Source organism: Gymnoscopelus braueri (assembly GCF_963280865.1).
Source record: "Gymnoscopelus braueri genome assembly, chromosome: 12".
Classification (NCBI taxonomy): Eukaryota; Metazoa; Chordata; class Actinopteri; order Myctophiformes; family Myctophidae; genus Gymnoscopelus; species Gymnoscopelus braueri.
In genome coordinates, this window is record NC_137614.1 from 18,075,221 (window position 1) to 18,093,575 (window position 18,355).

Sequence of the window (18,355 nt, forward strand, 5' to 3'; positions counted from 1 at the left end):
TTTTACATCACTGCAAATCATTCTATGATGAACACTTAACTGCATGACTTATGTGAATATTCCCTTGACTTCCCTAAGGATAATAAGTCCATCTTTCCTCTCTGCTTTAAAGCAGCCACCCATGTGGTGACACATGTACTTTCATTTATGGATGATAGAGGTGAAAGTTGACCCCTTTTGCCACACTAAAGTTGTCAAACTGCTGGCAGTTTGATAATTCAGTGAAAAGTCACCTACTCTAAAGCTTTCAAGAGAGGACTAAAGACTTTGCTTTTTAATAAAGCATAGCTACTGTATCTGTCAAAAGTATAAAACACAAAAAAGCTTATCTCCATGGCAGTCCTTTGAGCGCAAACTTATAGTAAACAAACTGAGTGACATGTTTTTGTTGTTGTTGTTGTTATTTGGGGGGTAGCAGATACAGAAAAATAAAATCAATAATAATAATAGCCTAATAATAATATAATGTAAATTTCTTTTATCTTTTGAAATAAGAATACATCTTTTTTTTATTTAGGAACCAAAAGAAAAATGTTTTACTCGTGAGTGACCCACAAATGGGTCCCAACCCGCTGTTTTCTGAGGTTGTAGATCGGCTATTTTCACTACTTTTTTTTTACATTTATGGAATTTCTTTCATTATGAAATTCTTTAAAAACAATGTTTGATTATTATTTTTAATGAAATATATATATATAGGCCTATAGCCTATACAGTATATCTATACTTTTGAAATAAGAATACATATTTCTTTCATTCACAGCAAAGTTTTACTCACGACCCACAAATGGGTCCCAACCCACTGTTTGGGAACCACAGTACTAGACAAGTAAAATAGCACAGGTCTTATTTACAGCCCTAACGGCCTACATTCCATTCTCACTCACATTATCCCCTGGCCTGCAGTAAAAAAAAATGAAAAATTAAGCTATACAGTAGCTGCATGTTTATTTTTCATATGATTCACAACACAGATGGTTGAGGAGTGGCAGCATGGTCATTATACTGTAGGTACCAGAGTTCCCTCTAAATGGACTGTTTACAGTAAGGATCTTTTCATGTGGTCGAGCCACTCGTTCCACTACCCATGGGTGGGTCTGGCTTTGACTCTTTTTTGGACTGTGATCCAGGGAGTGTGAAGCATAATTTACGCTCCGCCGTACGACGGTGTTGCGTGCCTAAAATAGCCGATCTACAAGCTCACAGCGCGTTGCTGATGTGACACGCTGTGAGCTTGTAGATCGGCTATTTTTGGTGAGCGACACACACTGCCATACGACAGAGTATAGATCAGGCTTAAGGGAGAGCAAAAAGGGAGCTCTGTTCAACCAAAAGGAAATGGGCGTTTAGAGTTTCTTTTTAGGAACTCTTACATTCCTCCCACTGGAAACTGTGGATGGCGTGGGTGAAAAAAAAATAGAGGAGGTGTGGCTCCCCAAGAAATGAGAGGACCACTGAGAGGGGCATAATATTGAGGAGTTGTGAGGCAAGCTGGTGAGGTCAGATTAAGAAGAACAAGATCTAAAACCAAGGTGAGTGGACATTTGATTTACTAAGGGTTTCTATGAATATAACTTGGATATTGATAACTACTTTCATTGTATGCCATAATCAAGAAATAGTACTCATAGTAATCAGAAATAGTACTGTAATGATTTTGTTACATCTGGTCCAAGCTTAAGAAATCACTGGCATTCAAAATAGTGTCGATAGAAGATAAGTATGATCATAACATGAATCAAAGCAATATATTTCTGAACTTTAAACTTTGTGACAATGATTGTGCACTATGTGGAACAGTACTTGGTCAAATTCCTGCCATAATAGGGTTAGGGTTGGGTCATTATTTTGAAACAGTTTAGTCAGATTATTTTTGGGCAATTTCCAATGAATTATTATTTTTCATTCACTTTTCACTGTGATGGCTGATGGGTGTAATCTATGGTACAGTAATGATATAATTTGACAATCATGGAGTACTCATGCCCACCCAGTTGGACCTCTCCTTCAGATAAAGATCTACAGACACCCATCCATTTGGACTTTTCCTTAAGATAAAGATCCATAGATAATTTCATCCTGTCCCTTTTTTCCTCTGTCTCTCTCGTTAACTTTTTGTCTGATTTCTTTTCAACAACTTTGGGCTAAAATTACACTTATTACAGATGCAGCTGTCTTCATTTCATTTCATTTTTGAAACAACCATGTAAAAACACATCATTTCCTTTATACTTGAAGTCTGAAGAGTTTGCTTTAATGAACACCAGGTGTAGGTTCAAAAACATGCTGTTTATTCCGAGCCATGAAAAAGAACCCCAGAACACCACCCTTCAGAAGTTTATTGAGGTTAATTTAGTAAATATTTTGACACCATTTTGATTTCAATGAACCTCACCCACTTACTCTAATACAGGTTCACTGTACTATGTTAACACATGGGCCAGTCAAAGAGTAGTTTTAAAAAGAAGTTCATTGGCACTCTGTTTTGGAACGGGTCTTACGTAACACAGAGTATTCTTTGTCTTGCTGCTCACATTTTCCATTTTGGGTTTAAAAGGAAAACAGGAAGGTACCATAACACAAGTGTGGCAGTAACAAATGTGCTAAATTAAAATGATCATATAATGAATAATGATGCCTTTTCACGCTGTTCCCATGCGTATGCTGGGCACATGATGTTTTTGACAGGGAGCTTGAAATGGCATACTTGCTGATGTTTGTTACCCTCCTGCATCTCATCACCCTGGCTATGCTCTTCATTGCCACCATGGAGAAGGTAGAAATCAATTTGATGGCATGATTAATACTAATTCACCTTCATCAAATTAGTCAATAATTATAAAGTAATACAATTATGTATATTTTGGTCTGTCTGTCTGTCTGTCTGTCTGTCTGTCTGTCTGTCTGTCTGTCTGTCTGTCTGTCTGTCTGTCTGTCTGTCTGTCTGTCTGTCTGTCTGTCTGTCTGTCTGTCTGTCTGTCTGTCTGTCTGTCTGTCTGTCTGTCTGTCTGTCTGTCTGTCTGTCTGTCTGTCTGTCCAGTCCTGGTGGGTTTGGGACGGCCTGGAGAACTCAGACCTGTGGTACAACTGCAGGTTCGACAATGACACTGGAACCTGGTTGTGTGCTTCCTCCCAAGAAACTGGTAAGGAACCATTTTATTGACCTCCTGATCAAGCAGGGGCTTCATCATCCATTCAGGGCTGTGGAGTATATGTGGTTCCTTGATACCCTGTTTTCCCATTAGTCTGCAGTTAAACTGGGTTGAATCATTTATGTACTACTTACCACATTTTGACAAACATGTTTCTGCTGGGCGCTACAACAAATGAATGAATACAACTGGCCAGTTGTATTCATTCATTCATGTAAGGGCGCAGGGCCAACTCAGTTTGATCAGAGCAACTGTTCAGCAGGGAGCTGAACTGGGAAGAATAGCGCGTTCCTCCACACGCATTATGCCCTCCCGGTGAAATTCATCACTGTCAGGTGAAAAGAAGCAGCTGACGACTCCATTTATATTGGAGGAGACAAGTGGTTGTCAACTACACCCTTCCCAAGACCAGCAGTAGGGGTTGGCAGTGACAGGGACTAAGCGAACATGGGGGAAAATTACAATGACTAAATAGGAGAAAATAAATAATAATAATAATAAAGGGGGAAAGGGAGACATTTGTTAATGTCTTTTTGTTCAGCTTCACCCAGCTGATGGCTGCTCGGATGGTCATGATAAGCACTCTGGGGGGAAAGTTAAGGGGTTAAGTGCTTTGAGACACATAGACCAGGGTCAGCAAGAGACAAACTGGTGACCTTCCGCTTACCAGATGGACTCTCTACCCACTAAGCTATGGCCACCCCAGTAATAATAATAATACTATTTTGCCAACAAACATGGTACGGATGTTGCGTTATCCTTGGGTCAAAGCTAATGGAAAAGCACATACAGTAAGTCATGTGCAGATGTTTGTTATTTAGTTTTTTACTTTTCTTCATTGCAATTTCAAAACCCACCATAATCCACCTCAACAACTAAATAAATGCATAGGGTAATTGAGGAAAGCAAAATAGATGTTATTGGGGGGTAAAAATGATGACAGTATTGGTCTATACCTGACTGTGTGGTGCATGGCGTTCTTGTTCCTCCCTCAGAGTGGCTTCAGGCAATCCAGGTCCTGATGGTTCTGTCGCTGGTCTTCTCCTCTGTGTCGTTCCTGGTGTTCCTGGGACAGCTGTTCACCATGTCCAAGGGTGGCCTCTTCTACTTTACAGGCTTGTGTCAAGTCTTTGCAGGTATTGATAAGAAAACAGGAGCCAAACAAAGCACCAATTTAGCCTAACCCTTACTTCTACTCGAATACATCTCAGAGGCAAATACTGTACTTTTTACTCCCCTACAATTATCCTTAGTTACTAGTTACTTTGCAGATTTGGATTATTAAGACAAAACATACATTAACTAACTAAGCCCTATTTTGTATTTCAGCTATTTGAAAATAGCCGATCTACAAGCTCACAACGCATCGCTCTGTGACGCGTTGTGAGCTTGTAGATCTGCTATTTTCAAAAGATGTTTTATACATTTTGAAACCAGAATTGGGACTTTCTGCACAATGAGTATACTTAAGTTTTGGTACTTTAAGTACAATTTGATTCCAATACTTATGTACTTTTACTCAAGTAAAATGTGAATTCAGAACTTTTACTTGTAACAGAGTATTTTTATATTGTGGTATTGGTACTTTTTAGTTAAAAATGTGAGTACTTCTTCCACCACTGCACTCTTGCCTTCCAGAACGAGGTAGAATATGTGTTCATGGTGAATTACATCTAAATGCTGTTTGTAGATTATGGAGTTTTGTCCTGATGCTTATACATTTGTTTTATGAAAGGCATTATGTTCACCATCCTTACTGTCTGTTCAGGTCTAACAGCGTTTGCCGCAGCTCTCATCTACACGTTACACCACAAAGAGATACTTGAGATCTCCAAAGAAAGGCTTTCAGGACATTTTGGCTACTGCTTCATCCTGGCCTGGGTGTGTGTGCCTCTGCTGCTGTGTAGTGGGGTCATGTACATCCATCTGCGAAAGAAACAGTAACAGCATGGAAGAGGAGGATTACTGGGACAGCTAGTGTTTGAACAAAAACTAAATGATATGGCTGTTTTTCATATTGCATATTGCTGCGATCGCAGCAGGCTACATCCGAACGATTTGACACATAGGTATGCTGTTAATGGTGCCTCTGTTGATTGTTCAGGCTTTGACAAATGTATGTATACATGTTTTTTTTATAATACAAGAAAATACAGGCATATATACCTTATGTAGCAGCCTTTTAAGTCCCAACGTAGAACGCAATGGCTGATTATCCTATTTAAAAAATAGTATTTATTCATGTTGAAAAATTAAGACAAGTGCCAAAGGAGTATTATATGTACGTTTTCTTTCCTCATTCTCTTTTTCTGACAAGGTTTAGATTTAAATGGCACTAGAGTTGCTTTGACTTATCTTTAGAGTAAAGTTTAAAAATATATTTTTGTACCTATCGCTCATGTGTAATGTCTAATATCTAGTGCCTCCAAAATATCTCAATAAAAATGTCACAGGAATAAACTGAATTCTTGCCTTCATTCTACAGGTTGGTCGGTATAGCCTTCCGAAACTGTTTGAATTTGTCATGCTTTTTACAAATGTTATTGTGAATAGCTGGTGTTGTTAATGAAAATGTATCCTAATTATCCAAATGTCTGAATTTAATTACAGAGGAAGTTGTCATAACAGTGTTTGGCAGCGGTGTAAAGTAACTAAGAACATTTACTCAAGGACTGTACTTAAGTACAATTTTGAAGTATTTTTTTTACTTTACTTGGAGTATTTCCAATTTTCAGTACTTTAACTTCTACTCCACTACATCTCGGAGGCAAATATTATACTTTTTCTCCACTACAATTATTTGAAAACTTTAGTTACTGTAGATTTTGATTATTATTACAAAACATACATTACCCAGTTCAGCCCTGTACATTTCGAAAATAGCCAAACTGCAAGCTCACTATGAGCTTGTAGATCTGCTATTTTCTAAAGATTTGTACGTTTTATACATTTGAAATGGACATTCTGCATAATGAGTACTTTCTTTCTACTTTTGGTACTTTAAGATGCCAATATTACTTTTACTCAAGTACATTTGAACTGGTGTTTGGTTCGTAGATTGAACGGAAATGCACAAGTTCAAAGATTATGATCGCCATGACAACTGAAAGCGTACCACTGAGTTTGCCATAAACAGAAAGCTCTTGTTGTTAGACTGGTGGTTGTAGCTAACATTACATACCTGTGAGTGCATAAATTAGTACAAAAAGTGTAAATTTTGTCGTGGAAATGCCTGGTAAACATCAAGCTTCAGGGGAGATATCCACAACAAATCCTCTTGCAAACGCTAAAGGTGTAAAAAGGTTATGTGAAGTTTGTCAAAAACCAGCACACCTGCAATGCACCAAGTGTCGTGTCACATTCTACTGGTGAGTTCTGTGTTGTATTGTATTTGTTGTTGTTGTTGTTGATGATGATGATGATGATAATGGTGATGATGATGATGATGATGATGATGATGATGTTTTCTATCATTTGATTTTAAATGATATGTTTTAAATCAAATGAACTATAACAACTATTTGACGAAGTTGTATTGCTCATAAATGAGCTGTTGGAATGTCTATAGTTTGAACACTAGGTGGCATCATTGCTCACAAGACTTAACAACACTGATGGAACGTTTTGGCATGAGAAACTGCATGTGAGAATGTGGCAGAGGGAGACGAACAGCTGGAAATGAACTTACCACAAAGGAGGGTTCCTTTTTTCTTTTTTTTCTTTTTTGCACATGTGACTGTCAGCGAATTGTGAAAGAACAGCCTGTTTGTTATATCACAAAATGGGGCAACAATTAAGTAGAACTTATAAATCTCTGAGACACAGACATCAAAGAAGGAAACTTCCCTCTGCTGTGCGACACTGGAGTCAAGAAGAGTTCTACTGCATTTGGAGACAGGCTTTGCTCCTGTCTGGGTTTACAGGGGATGAGCCACTAAAGCCATTCTCTTATTAGAGGGGAGCTTACAACAACCAACTTCTATACCCCCCCCCCCCCAGCTCTCCAACCTTGTGTTTGTTATTTTTCTTTTTTTTCTTCTCCTTTTTTTTTCTTTTCTTTTTTTTTTACAGTCAATGGTGTCTTTCCAAGCCTCTCGAATGCGTTTCATGTGACGCGCATTTCATGAATCAATGGAACATTGTACACAACACACCCCTCAAGTATGCTGCAAAAAACAAAGGATGAGGGAAAGGGAAAACATGTGGGAGGAGCTGTCTGTATATATGTCTATACAGCACGCGCACACACTCACACACTCACACACACACACACACACACACACACACACACACACACACACACACACACACACACACACACACACACACACACACACACACACACACACACACACACACACACATATATACACACACACACACGCGCGCGCGCGCACGCGCTGTGTGTATATATATGTGTGTGTATATATATAAATACACACATATATATATATATATATATATAGAGAGAGAGAGAGAGAGAGAGAGAGAGAGAGAGAGAGAGAGAGAGAGAGAGAGAGAGAGAGAGAGAGAGAGAGAGAGAGAGAGAGAGAGAGAGAGAGAGAGAGGTTGGTGATTAAAAAGCTATTATTCAGAAAATAAAGCTAAAATAAAAACACAAACCAAATACACATTGCACGGTTGCCTAATATGTGACAGAGTAAATAAACAATAAAACAATATATCTCTGCACTGTACAAACCAGCTAACTCAACCCACCTGTTCAGTGGCAAAAAAAAACCTACTTGAATATTATGCACAGACCAGAAAATATGAATCAGCAACTTTGTGGGAAAGACAAATTAAAAAAGGAACATAGGCTTACATTTCTGCATGATTAATCATCTGTAACGCCATTGGGCAAAGCAGTTGGCTGACTAATTTCACAGTAGGTGTGTGTGTGTGTGTGTGTGTGTGTGTGTGTGTGTGTGTGTGTGTGTGTGTGTGTGTGTGTGTGTGTGTGTGTGTGTGTGTGTGTGTGTGTGTGTGTGTGTGTGTGTGTGTGTGTGTGTGTGTGCGTGCGCGCTGTGTGTGTGTGTGTGTGTGTGTGTGTGTGTGTGTGTGTGTGTGTGTGTGTGTGTGTGTGTGTGTGTGTGTGTGTGTGTGTGTGTGTGTGTGTGTGTGTGTGTGTGTGTGTGTGTGTACCATTAGCATTAGTTAGGGAAAGTTAGCCAAATATGTGAACAATCTGCTAAATAAATGTTTACCAATAGCTTTATTCACAAATGTGTTCGCGAACGCAGCGGAAGGAGGCGCGAGTGGAGCTTACTATGAAACCGTGCTCGGGTTGTGTGTGTGTCCGTCTGTGTGCAGTATTGTGTGCACTGCCTGTGTGCAGCCGCGCCCCCATGTGACTCACGCTCTCATTGGCTGCTGACAGATCTCAGAGTGCACTACAGTGTGGCTGAAATCCGCCTGCCCCTGGGTGACTCATTACACTCCTCTGAGAGAAATAACACATCTAAAAGCATCTAGACGAGTTCATCTATTGGGATATCTAAAAATTCCATGTCATTTGTGCATATTTCAGGCCGGATGGCAAGTTGAAAACGCCTTAGTTTGAGGACAGTTTTAGATTTCTTCTTGCTATGTTATTTTCGAGCTGCGTTCGCTTCCCGCGTTCGCGCGTCTTACTTGTCATAAAAGTGTCTACAACGAACTCTGGGAAACTTTGCGGGAGCCAATCAATATGAAAGAAGCCATTGGCCTAATTGGCCAGCACAAGTTCACCGCCCACCTACTCATCTTCACAGTGAGTGGTGACCTGCTATGCACAGACAAGACCGGCTCATGACCATAATCAAGGAGCTGCCCAACCAGGAAAGGACTAGTGATGACTTTGGCAATGATCAGCAATGATCAGCAACCACAAAATGCTACCAGTGATGGTTGTCCCTTGTAAACTAAGGCAGAATGGCAGTGGTGTATGGAATTGGAAAGCCATCATGGGTCATGTGCCCAGTAGGCTGACCACTGCACAGCCACACTGGACAGCAAGTCCAAAGAGTATAGGGAGATCGACTATATGAGTATGACCACTGCAATCTCCCATCTTTACTCAAGGAGGCCACACAGAAGAGATTCCAGGGTGGCAAGCCTCCGACGCGTGTGCAACATGACACACCACTGAGGAAAGTTTCAGCAAAACAGTTCCTGCCAAACAGCATCAAAGATGAGCTGACGTCTATCTCGCCAAGGAGGCCAAACGGAAGAGATTCTAGGTTGGCAAGCCTCCAACTACTTACCATGTGGAAAATGACACACCTTTGGGTAAAGTTTCAGCGAAACAGTTCCTGTCAAACAGCATCAAAGATGTCTATCTCACCAAGAAAGCCCTCCAAATCTTTCAAGGGAAACTATATGGATGTACAAAATCTCCATAGCTCGCACAAGTAGTAGTACGCCTTGCCGAGCCCTGTGGCCCATAGGGCAGCGTGAGTCAGCTTGATGTACAAGTACATCCCCCAGCCATGATGTACAAGTACACCCCCTGGACATGACGCAAGTATGTCACAGGGACTCCAATCCAACCCTTGATGCTGAGTGCCAAGCAGGGAGGCATAGGTCTCCATTTTATAGTCTTTGGTATGACCCGGCCAGGAAATTTAACCCTGACCTCCCAATCTCTGGGCGGACACTCTAACCACAAGGCCACTGAGCTGGTAGCTTGCACAAAGAGGCTGGATAATCCTGACCTGCACAGCCTGGATGCTGTCTGAAGAGGGGCAACAAATCTCTGGATTGAGTTCACTAACACTGACACAATGTATTTTTTCTTGCAACCCGATGGTACCATCAACTATGCAAGCACACCTACGTACTTCATCATCGGGAACAAGAAACAAAGAAACAGATAATCAATAGTGCATGCACTTGGTAAGGGGATGGCTGCAGCCTTACAAGGGTTCTTATATATATATGTATATATATATATATATATATATATATATATATATATATATATATATATATATATATATATATATATATATATATATATATGAACATATATTTATAGATATATAGATATATAGATATATAGATATATAGATATATAGATATATAGATATATAGATATAGATATAGATATAGATAGATATTATAAAGGGACAAAAAAAAGTACCATAAAAAGAAAACTACCATATTAACCAGAGTAAGCCGAGTGACAGAGTGGATACAGTCCAACTGTATTTAGGGGAATTCACTTGTTAGATTAGTCCATACCAAAGAAATCGGATTCAAGACAACGCATCTCATTGGACCATAGAGACCATCTTGTGTTCTGTATAGCCCACTGCATTTATGCGCCAAGTATAAATTCCTTGTATGTGCCCCATGCAGGACCATGTGGGAGGGGGAGAGGAAAGGACAGAAGGGTGCCAATTTTCATACTTGAATGCAGCGTACAGTAGGCCTGTACTGCCTTGTGTTTCTATTTTCCCCTTTAGTGACACAGAGCACCAGCGTGCTGACTGGGTGGGGATCCATGAGCGGATCTGTCAGCTGCTTGTTCCCATTCGCACCCCGCCACCCTTCTATTCCCTACTGAGTGATCGTGACGTCCGCCGCGCCCAAACACTGCTCCAACAGGTGAGGAGTTACTGTATTTGGTGTCCCAGGGGACATAACACGGATGGTTGACTGGGTGCACTCACAATGCTGTTAGTCAGAGTCCTACCTCACAGCCTATTCATTAACACTCATAGCTGTGACACGTTTGCAAATATGCATACAAATAAATATACCACCAAGTCATATATCAAGTCATATACCATTGACAAAAGTCATGAGGAAACTCCACAGAGGCCTTATAAAGGATCTAAATAATTTGCAACATATTGCCATATTTACATCTACTACAGCTAAATCTAGGCAGATCTCTGCACTTTTCTTTGTTTTTACCACTGCTGAAATCAATGTTTCCTCTATAATATTTTTTATTTTTGTACAGGGATTGAGAAAAGGCTCTATTGGCCCACTGTCTGGCCCAGTCACGTTGCCTTTTCCATATCAATTGCCAGCTCTATGTTTGGATGTTTATATATAAAGACTTTTAAAAATATGTCTGTTTTTGTACAACAAATGTATCTTTACCACAAAGATTGGCTAAGCTTTCTGCATCCATTCAAACCCAGATGGACCCTCAGCTGGCTTATAGGATCAAATTCCACCATTGGTTTCCACCTCAGATTTCCAAATGATCTACATAGAAAAAGCAGCGGGGACTGTCCTACTGTCTTTTTGCAATAGAAACGCATCTGGTGTTTGGTTTCCCAGGAGCAGCTGATAGAGATCTCCAGGGAGGTGGCCCAGAGCAAGCTTTCTGAGGGAAAGTATCAGGAGGCTCTGCCGGCTGCCCAACTCTCCCTGCGGTGTGCCATGGACGTTTATGGTCCTAGCGCCGTCCAGCTGGTCCCTGCCTACCTGCTGCTGGGTGAAGCCCACGTGGGTGAGGAGGACATTTATTACTGATATTCCATATCAACAATAATTCTAGTGTTTGGTTTTGTCTTGAGGTGCTGATCAGATTGATCCCTTTCCCTGTGGCATGCAAAGAATGTGTAATGCATAGTTCTGTGCATTTGTGCTCGTTTGTGTGTGCAGGCTTGCATGTGTGCTTGTTTATTGTATGCCTCTGCATGTGTGATCTGTGCAAATAATATATCTAATAAAATAAAATAAGGTCTAGGCAGTCTACCCCAGGCAGAGGAGCACTTATCCCATGCAGAGTGGACAGTGATGAAGAACCCAGACTGCGGCCAGGCAGTCCGCCATCAGCTGCACAGGAACCTGGGTAGGCTCTACACTGCCAAAGGGAACCTGGAGGCCGCCCTGCTCAGCTTCGCCAATGATGTCAGTATCTTCGCTGCCAGCGTGCCAATGATTTTGGCAACATACTGTCAAGTCAATGAAACATTTAACATCTGTGCTGAGCTTTGACTTGTTATTATGTTTAGTGATGGGTTGTGTCACTGATTGTAATGAGTTATATTTTTAACCTGTGACGCCGATACAATTTGTATTCCTGTTTGATTAATCTCGTTTCAGTTTTATTCTCATATGATTGTATTCTGAATTGGTTCCCATTTTTACGAATATGGCTTACATTTGATTACATTTGTACCCAGTGGGTTAGAATTGTATCCTTTTAGAACTCTGCATTTAGTTCTCCAACTTTTAGTTACTTGTCAGTCTCCTGCAACCTTCTGAGGCAAATCACTACTTGCCTCTGATTTCAGCTTCATTCATTTTATTATACCTTACAACATTGCATCTGTGGTATCAAACATACTAAATGGCATTTATTGGCAATTCTTTATTCTCTCACCAAGAGAATAAAGCTGATTCCAAGTCTGCTTTTGTGTTAAGGTGTACTATGCAAGTGAAGAATACGGTCTGCATAGCACTGTCACCTGCAGCGGCTACTTTCTCATGGCAAACGTGTTTGTGAAACAGGGGAAGATGCCCATTGCTCATTCCTTATACTCTGAGGTATTTTATATTTATATTTTGGCTTTATTGGAATGTATGCCTTCTATTGTGCTTTTTATGCCTTCCGCTGTGCTTTTAAAAAACCTTTTATGTCTTTTAATGCACTTTGAATTACCTTTATGTATGACACATGCTAAACATATAAACATGCCTTGCCTGCCTCCCTGACTGATGATGAAATACATAAGTTAGTATGACCTGAGTGGGCAGAAATGTCAATAATGTTTGTACCTAAGGTACAGTAGGTGTAGTCACTTGCTTGCTTTCCAGCCCTAAAAGTGTCATTTCTAATTGGGTGGACAGAGACTGCAACCAAGTGCATCTAAACACTTTTATGTTTTCTCTAATGAGACATAGGTATATTAGGGAACCCAAGATTGAGACAACATAAGGCACAGCAGGCACTGCAGAGAAAGACCTCAACTATAACACTATAACTGGATAGTGGGCGCGCTATTTAATTTGTCTTTGTACCTGGATTTGTCTTCGCATTGTAGGTGGCAAGTACATGGCATTCTCATCAGACCAAACAGTTTGAGAGGCACACTGATGATGCCCAAAAATCCATTGTGTCATTTGAAGCTCCTCTTGGTAAGTGCTGTTTTGAATAGAATAGAATAGAATAGAAAAGAATAGAATATAATAGAAACTTTATTGTACACATAAATGGACCATGGCTTTACTACATATAACATGATTAAAGAACAAACAAGATGCAATATAATATCAAATAAACACTAGAAGATCTGAGGAAAATATTTTCTGCATGAATGAAACTCAGCATATTAAAATGGTATTGTACTTTGATGTGTTTATGACTGCAACATCTGTTACTATCCTTTATAAACCATAACATTGTATATTAAAACTTTATTGGCAGCTGGAGAATGCATGAATGCCGTATATTTAAAGATTTTGTGGAATTCCTCTATGTATTTAAAGGGCCCAATACGTTACATGCTACACGATGAACACAAATTCTGTGTTCATTGTGGGTCTATATTGAGCTCTCATAGGCTCTACAAGTGGTATTTTTGAAATCACAAGGTTAAGGAATAGATACATATGGGAATTGGCCATACATATGTTATGATTTTATAAACACCCACTTGTGATTACCGTAGATAAAAAAAAAAATATATATATGGAATGTCTGGGAAACTACATTAGTAGGCCTACATAAGAAATCAGAGGTCTATGCCATGTGGTATGAAACATGAAGTGGTAGTTGGCAGCCCTGCCATATTTCTCAACTCACTGCATGTGTCAGCCTAATTATATAATCACTTAAACCATAAATATGTAGGTGCTATAGGTCTGCTCCTTTTTTCACTTTACTCCAAGTCTTTTCAAGCTGAACTGCATGATGTGTGATGCCCCCGGGCCCCGCCGCTCCAGCTGTCAATATAACGCACCTACAAGGGAGGGCTGTGTTGTTGTCATCATAGATGGACGTTGCACGACATGACACTTCAGAGGAATTTACGTCCCACTTCTCCAAACAAGATGTCCTCCTTTCCTCTCTCCTCTTCTCATTTCTGATGATTCCTCAGTAGGAGGGACTAACATGCAAGGAAAGAATGCAAGCGTAGGAAATGAGGATTTAATTTAAGGACCTGAGATGCACCTTAGGTGCTTAAGGATCCACCTTATCAAGTGTTGGTGATACAGCTGAGAAAATTGCACTTTTATTGCGCCATTCTGCCACTGAAGCTCTGTTAGATGATGTCAGCATCTCTCCCTCCAGCCCAGAGAGCATGGAGCTCCATTGGCGTATCACTGAAAATAGGGTCAGCGATACTATATTTAGCCATGTTAGCCTACTGCGCTGTCTTAACACCAGCAGTCATGGCAGCTGACTTAAGGAGCATCACTGACATGTCTTTGGGTGTCCTCTGTCTGCATCATTATTACTGTCTCCAGTAGCAACTGGAGACAGTAATAGGATAGGATAGTAGTAGGATGTGATACTAGCCAGTTAGCCTCAATACAATTTACCCAAGCTTCTTAATCAGCCGCTGAGGTGTGTGACCTGGTTGAGCTGATATTAGTTAGCACGTCATCTCACTCTTAGTTCCTGTGTCCTCTTGCTTTGTGTTTACGGGTTGCAACAGTGACCATCATGTGACCATCCAGTGACCATCCTGACAAAAATAAATGAAGGGTGTATGAATAAATATGATTTTGTTTATGGATATTCTCAGGTGGTCATGCCTACATCTGTCATGTGCCTTTTTTATGTTTCCGTTTGATTGGACCCCTCTTAGACAAGGCCCAGCAGGCTGAGGTGGACCACATGCTCACAACCATACTGGATGCTGGAGAGAAGGACTTCAGGCAGGACACAGCACAGACTGCCCTGGTAGCCCATTGCCTGGCCATGCTGTGGTATCTAGGAGGAGACCGCCTGAAGGTGAGGGCACCACAAAGAGATCACTTGGAACACTGTTTTACATATACTGTACTGTGTGTGTGTGTGTGTGTGTGTGTGTGTGTGTGTGTGTGTGTGTGTGTGTGTGTGTGTGTGTGTGTGTGTGTGTGTGTGTGTGTGTGTGCGTGTGCGCGTGTGTGCGTTTGCATTGTGAAGATTGTCGCTTCAATTTTGACACTGTGACACATTTTCCACATTCCCCCCACGTGCACAATCCTACTACACTGTGTCGTCTCGAGGCAGAATTAGCTGTAATTACTAAAGCCTTAAAGAGTATCACACTGGATTGTCGGGTAGTAGGATTAGTCAGGGAGTTGATCCTATCGCCTCTCTGTCCTGACTTCACTCACCGGTTTCATGACAGTACATGTCAAGAATTATATATGGCTTATCACACACTATGTTGGAGGTAAATTAAGTGTGCTGCATTTCAGTGGTGGGTTGACTGACATCTCAGAGACAGCAACAAATTACGTGAATACTACTGCAGGCCTGTTCTGTATCAAACAGGTGATTGTCACAGACTTAAAACCCTGTCCGGGTCTTTTGAGTTTAGCAGGTCAGGGAGGGATAAACCAGATAAACCATGATACACTCTCAACATGTCTTTAATATCCATTCAAGACTTTTGATCAAATCTTTTCACCAGTTCCTGTCTGTATTTATATATCCCGTCTTGTAGTTCAGTTGTGTTTATTTACCATTCATAGGCCAGTTCCTCCATTTCCCACACTACACTAGTGGCTCAATGCCAGGATGTAGTTGGACTTGGCTGAGTGCTGATCTGCATGTGTGCGTGTGAGCTTGTGTTTGTGTGCATGCATGTGTGCGTGCGTGCGTGTGTGTCTGGTTGTGTGTGTCTGTGTACATTGTCATCGTGCCCTTTGCTGTCCTGGCTGTGTATAATGTTGCAAATGTATGAAGTGAGGAGAGCTGCTATACCACAGATCAGACATTTAATGCAAAAGACAACCTTTTAAGGGGTGCATTTTCACCTGCCAAAGGCCCATGGGCATGATGTTCATGCTCTCTAATAGCATTTATTTGCATTCTAGTCAAATTCACAGATTGCCTAGTGTCAGCAGTTTGGGGTATCATCTATCATGCCATTTCCTGTTTCTCTGATTTACTGTCCTAAAGAAAACAAAACACTCCAGCCACTCCAGCTAGCTGTGGAATAATAGAGAAACACTGTTTGCGCAGGAGAACAACATTGGGGGGTAATTTTATGCATCCTAAGCTAAAGGTGCTGAGAGTGATTGTTTTGGGTTGTTTTTGTAATAAGTGCTAAATAACTCTATAATTCCCATAGTAATCATTGCAATAGTGTTTGTTCAGTAACAGGGGTCTCCCCGCCGTCTCTCCGGCTATTTATAAACAGAAAATACATTTTCAGGTCGGCATACTAATTTTATCCAATCAGGAGTGAGAACTCATACAGATACAGGATAAACAATTAAATTGGAAGTGATGAGACAAAAAAAAACTGGAACGCTATAAAATTTAAGGTGATAAATGGGTTCTTTCTCCTGATTGGATGAAATTGGTGTCCCACCTGAAAATGTATTTTCTGTTTACTAAAGGGCTGGAGAGACAGGGAGGCCCATGTTACTGAACAAGTACTTTATAATTACTAACATTTTAATAAAAAACGTTTCGTTTTTTTAACCAAAAATAAATAAATAGTCACTTACAGCACCTGATTTATGCCTCAACTGACAACTCTTTCTGTTGAAAATAAGGCCAAGTGAGGCCAGAAGTTCCAGAACCATTGAGGGCTGAGATGCTTTTTTGATTGCTTAATCATAATGCACATTCTAAAGAATAATAAGTCCCCTGCTATCGGTAAATGTCTCCAGAAATCACATTACATTTTTACACTAGAGTTGTTACACTAGGTTGTCAAGATTATTACAATTACAATTTTGCTTTTTAGCAGACACTCTTATACAGGGCCACTTACAAGTGCCAAACCAGAGCATGAACCCTAGTCAACAAACAACCAGGTAAATAGTCTCTTAAGTAGAGTGCAAAGAGAACAATAGTGCCTCTAAAGAAAATAGGATATTAGGTAAACATCAGGCCTAGCATCTGTCTAAACAAGCTGTAACATTCTTAACATTTTGATCAAGAAAAACGAATTTAAATAACAAAAATATGAACAAGCAACTATAGTTATCCAACATTATCCAACATCATTCTCCGATCCACATTATCTTTCGCACATCCAGTGTAAAGGACCATGGGGTAGCCAGCCAGCCAGCCAGCCAGTCATCTGAAGTGATCAGGAGTGAGAGTGTCAGTGAGACCCACTGGGATACACACGGCCCCAATTCACAATATTATATAAGTGAGCTTTACTCCGCCCGAACAGTATAACAGCTGTAGCCTGTTTGTTTATTTCCATTTTTTTTTTGTGTCAGGCCCTGGATTTTGGCAGCAGGGCCCTGCAGTTGAGCAAGCTAGACCCAAACCACAACCTGACAGAGCCTATTCAGGACCTGCTGCAACTGGTACTGAGAGAACCCACACACCCCAATAACGGCACAGGCTGACCGGCCTGCCCTGCCCATCTCTACCCAGTTCCCTGTTACAGTGCATGCACCAGACTGTTGCCCTCCTCTGTGGTCTCTCACACTGCTGCCCCATGGTTAACCACTTTCAACCTGGCTGACGTCCTTCTTCTGGGCATGTTATTTTAGGCGAAAATGGTCCAAAAAATTCAAAAATGCAAGCATTTCAAAACGTAAAAATACGTTTCAATGTCAAGCTCACAATGTGACACGTCGTGAGCTTGTAGATTGGCTACTTTCGCTATTGGTCCTACAATGAATAGGGCTTAAAGGGATATTTCACTTTAAAAAAAAACTTTGGTGATTTTATCATCTACTCAAGCCTTTGTGAGCCCCCCAGACAGTTTTTAAGTTGCTCGATTCAGTATCTAGATATTTGCTATTCATTTTATCAGACACGCCCCCTTCCTATACAAACCCATTGTAACTTCAAACTCCATTTTAACCATGTTGGATTCATCAAAAACACCCGTCCTTGGTTCTGGTGACTCACCCTGCCCTCCTAATGCGTGAGGGGGCCGTGTTTTTCAGAGAATTATTTTTGTTTATTTTATTTAATTTTTTTATTGTATTTTATTTTTCATTTTCCAAAAAAAATATTAAAAATAAATGAAAAAAGTAATTGAAAAAACACACCCCCCTTGCGTATTAGGGGGGCGGTATGAGTCACCAGAACCAAGGACGGGTGTTTTTGATTAATCTAACAT

The 18,355-nt window shown here is 40.6% G+C and overlaps 2 protein-coding genes across 2 annotated transcripts; both read left to right on the forward strand.

Annotated features, from left to right (window-relative positions):
- Positions 1-1,356: 1,356 nt before the first annotated feature.
- emp3b (epithelial membrane protein 3b (MAM blood group)) lies at positions 1,357-5,617 on the forward strand. The gene is made up of 5 exons (XM_080445808.1): positions 1,357-1,532; positions 2,689-2,776; positions 3,041-3,143; positions 4,148-4,288; positions 4,921-5,617. Exons 2-5 carry the CDS (start codon positions 2,699-2,701, stop codon positions 5,094-5,096), a joined length of 498 nt encoding a protein of 165 aa, XP_080301934.1. The 5' UTR covers positions 1,357-1,532; positions 2,689-2,698; the 3' UTR covers positions 5,097-5,617.
- Positions 5,618-6,380: 763 nt separating this feature from the next.
- On the forward strand, positions 6,381-17,644 carry zmynd12 (zinc finger, MYND-type containing 12; the record flags this gene model as incomplete). The annotated part of the gene is made up of 8 exons (XM_080443827.1): positions 6,381-6,520; positions 10,601-10,742; positions 11,430-11,601; positions 11,836-12,005; positions 12,522-12,644; positions 13,142-13,235; positions 14,912-15,057; positions 17,499-17,644. 8 exons carry the CDS (start codon positions 6,381-6,383, stop codon positions 17,628-17,630), a joined length of 1,119 nt encoding a protein of 372 aa, XP_080299953.1. The 3' UTR covers positions 17,631-17,644.
- Positions 17,645-18,355: the final 711 nt, after the last annotated feature.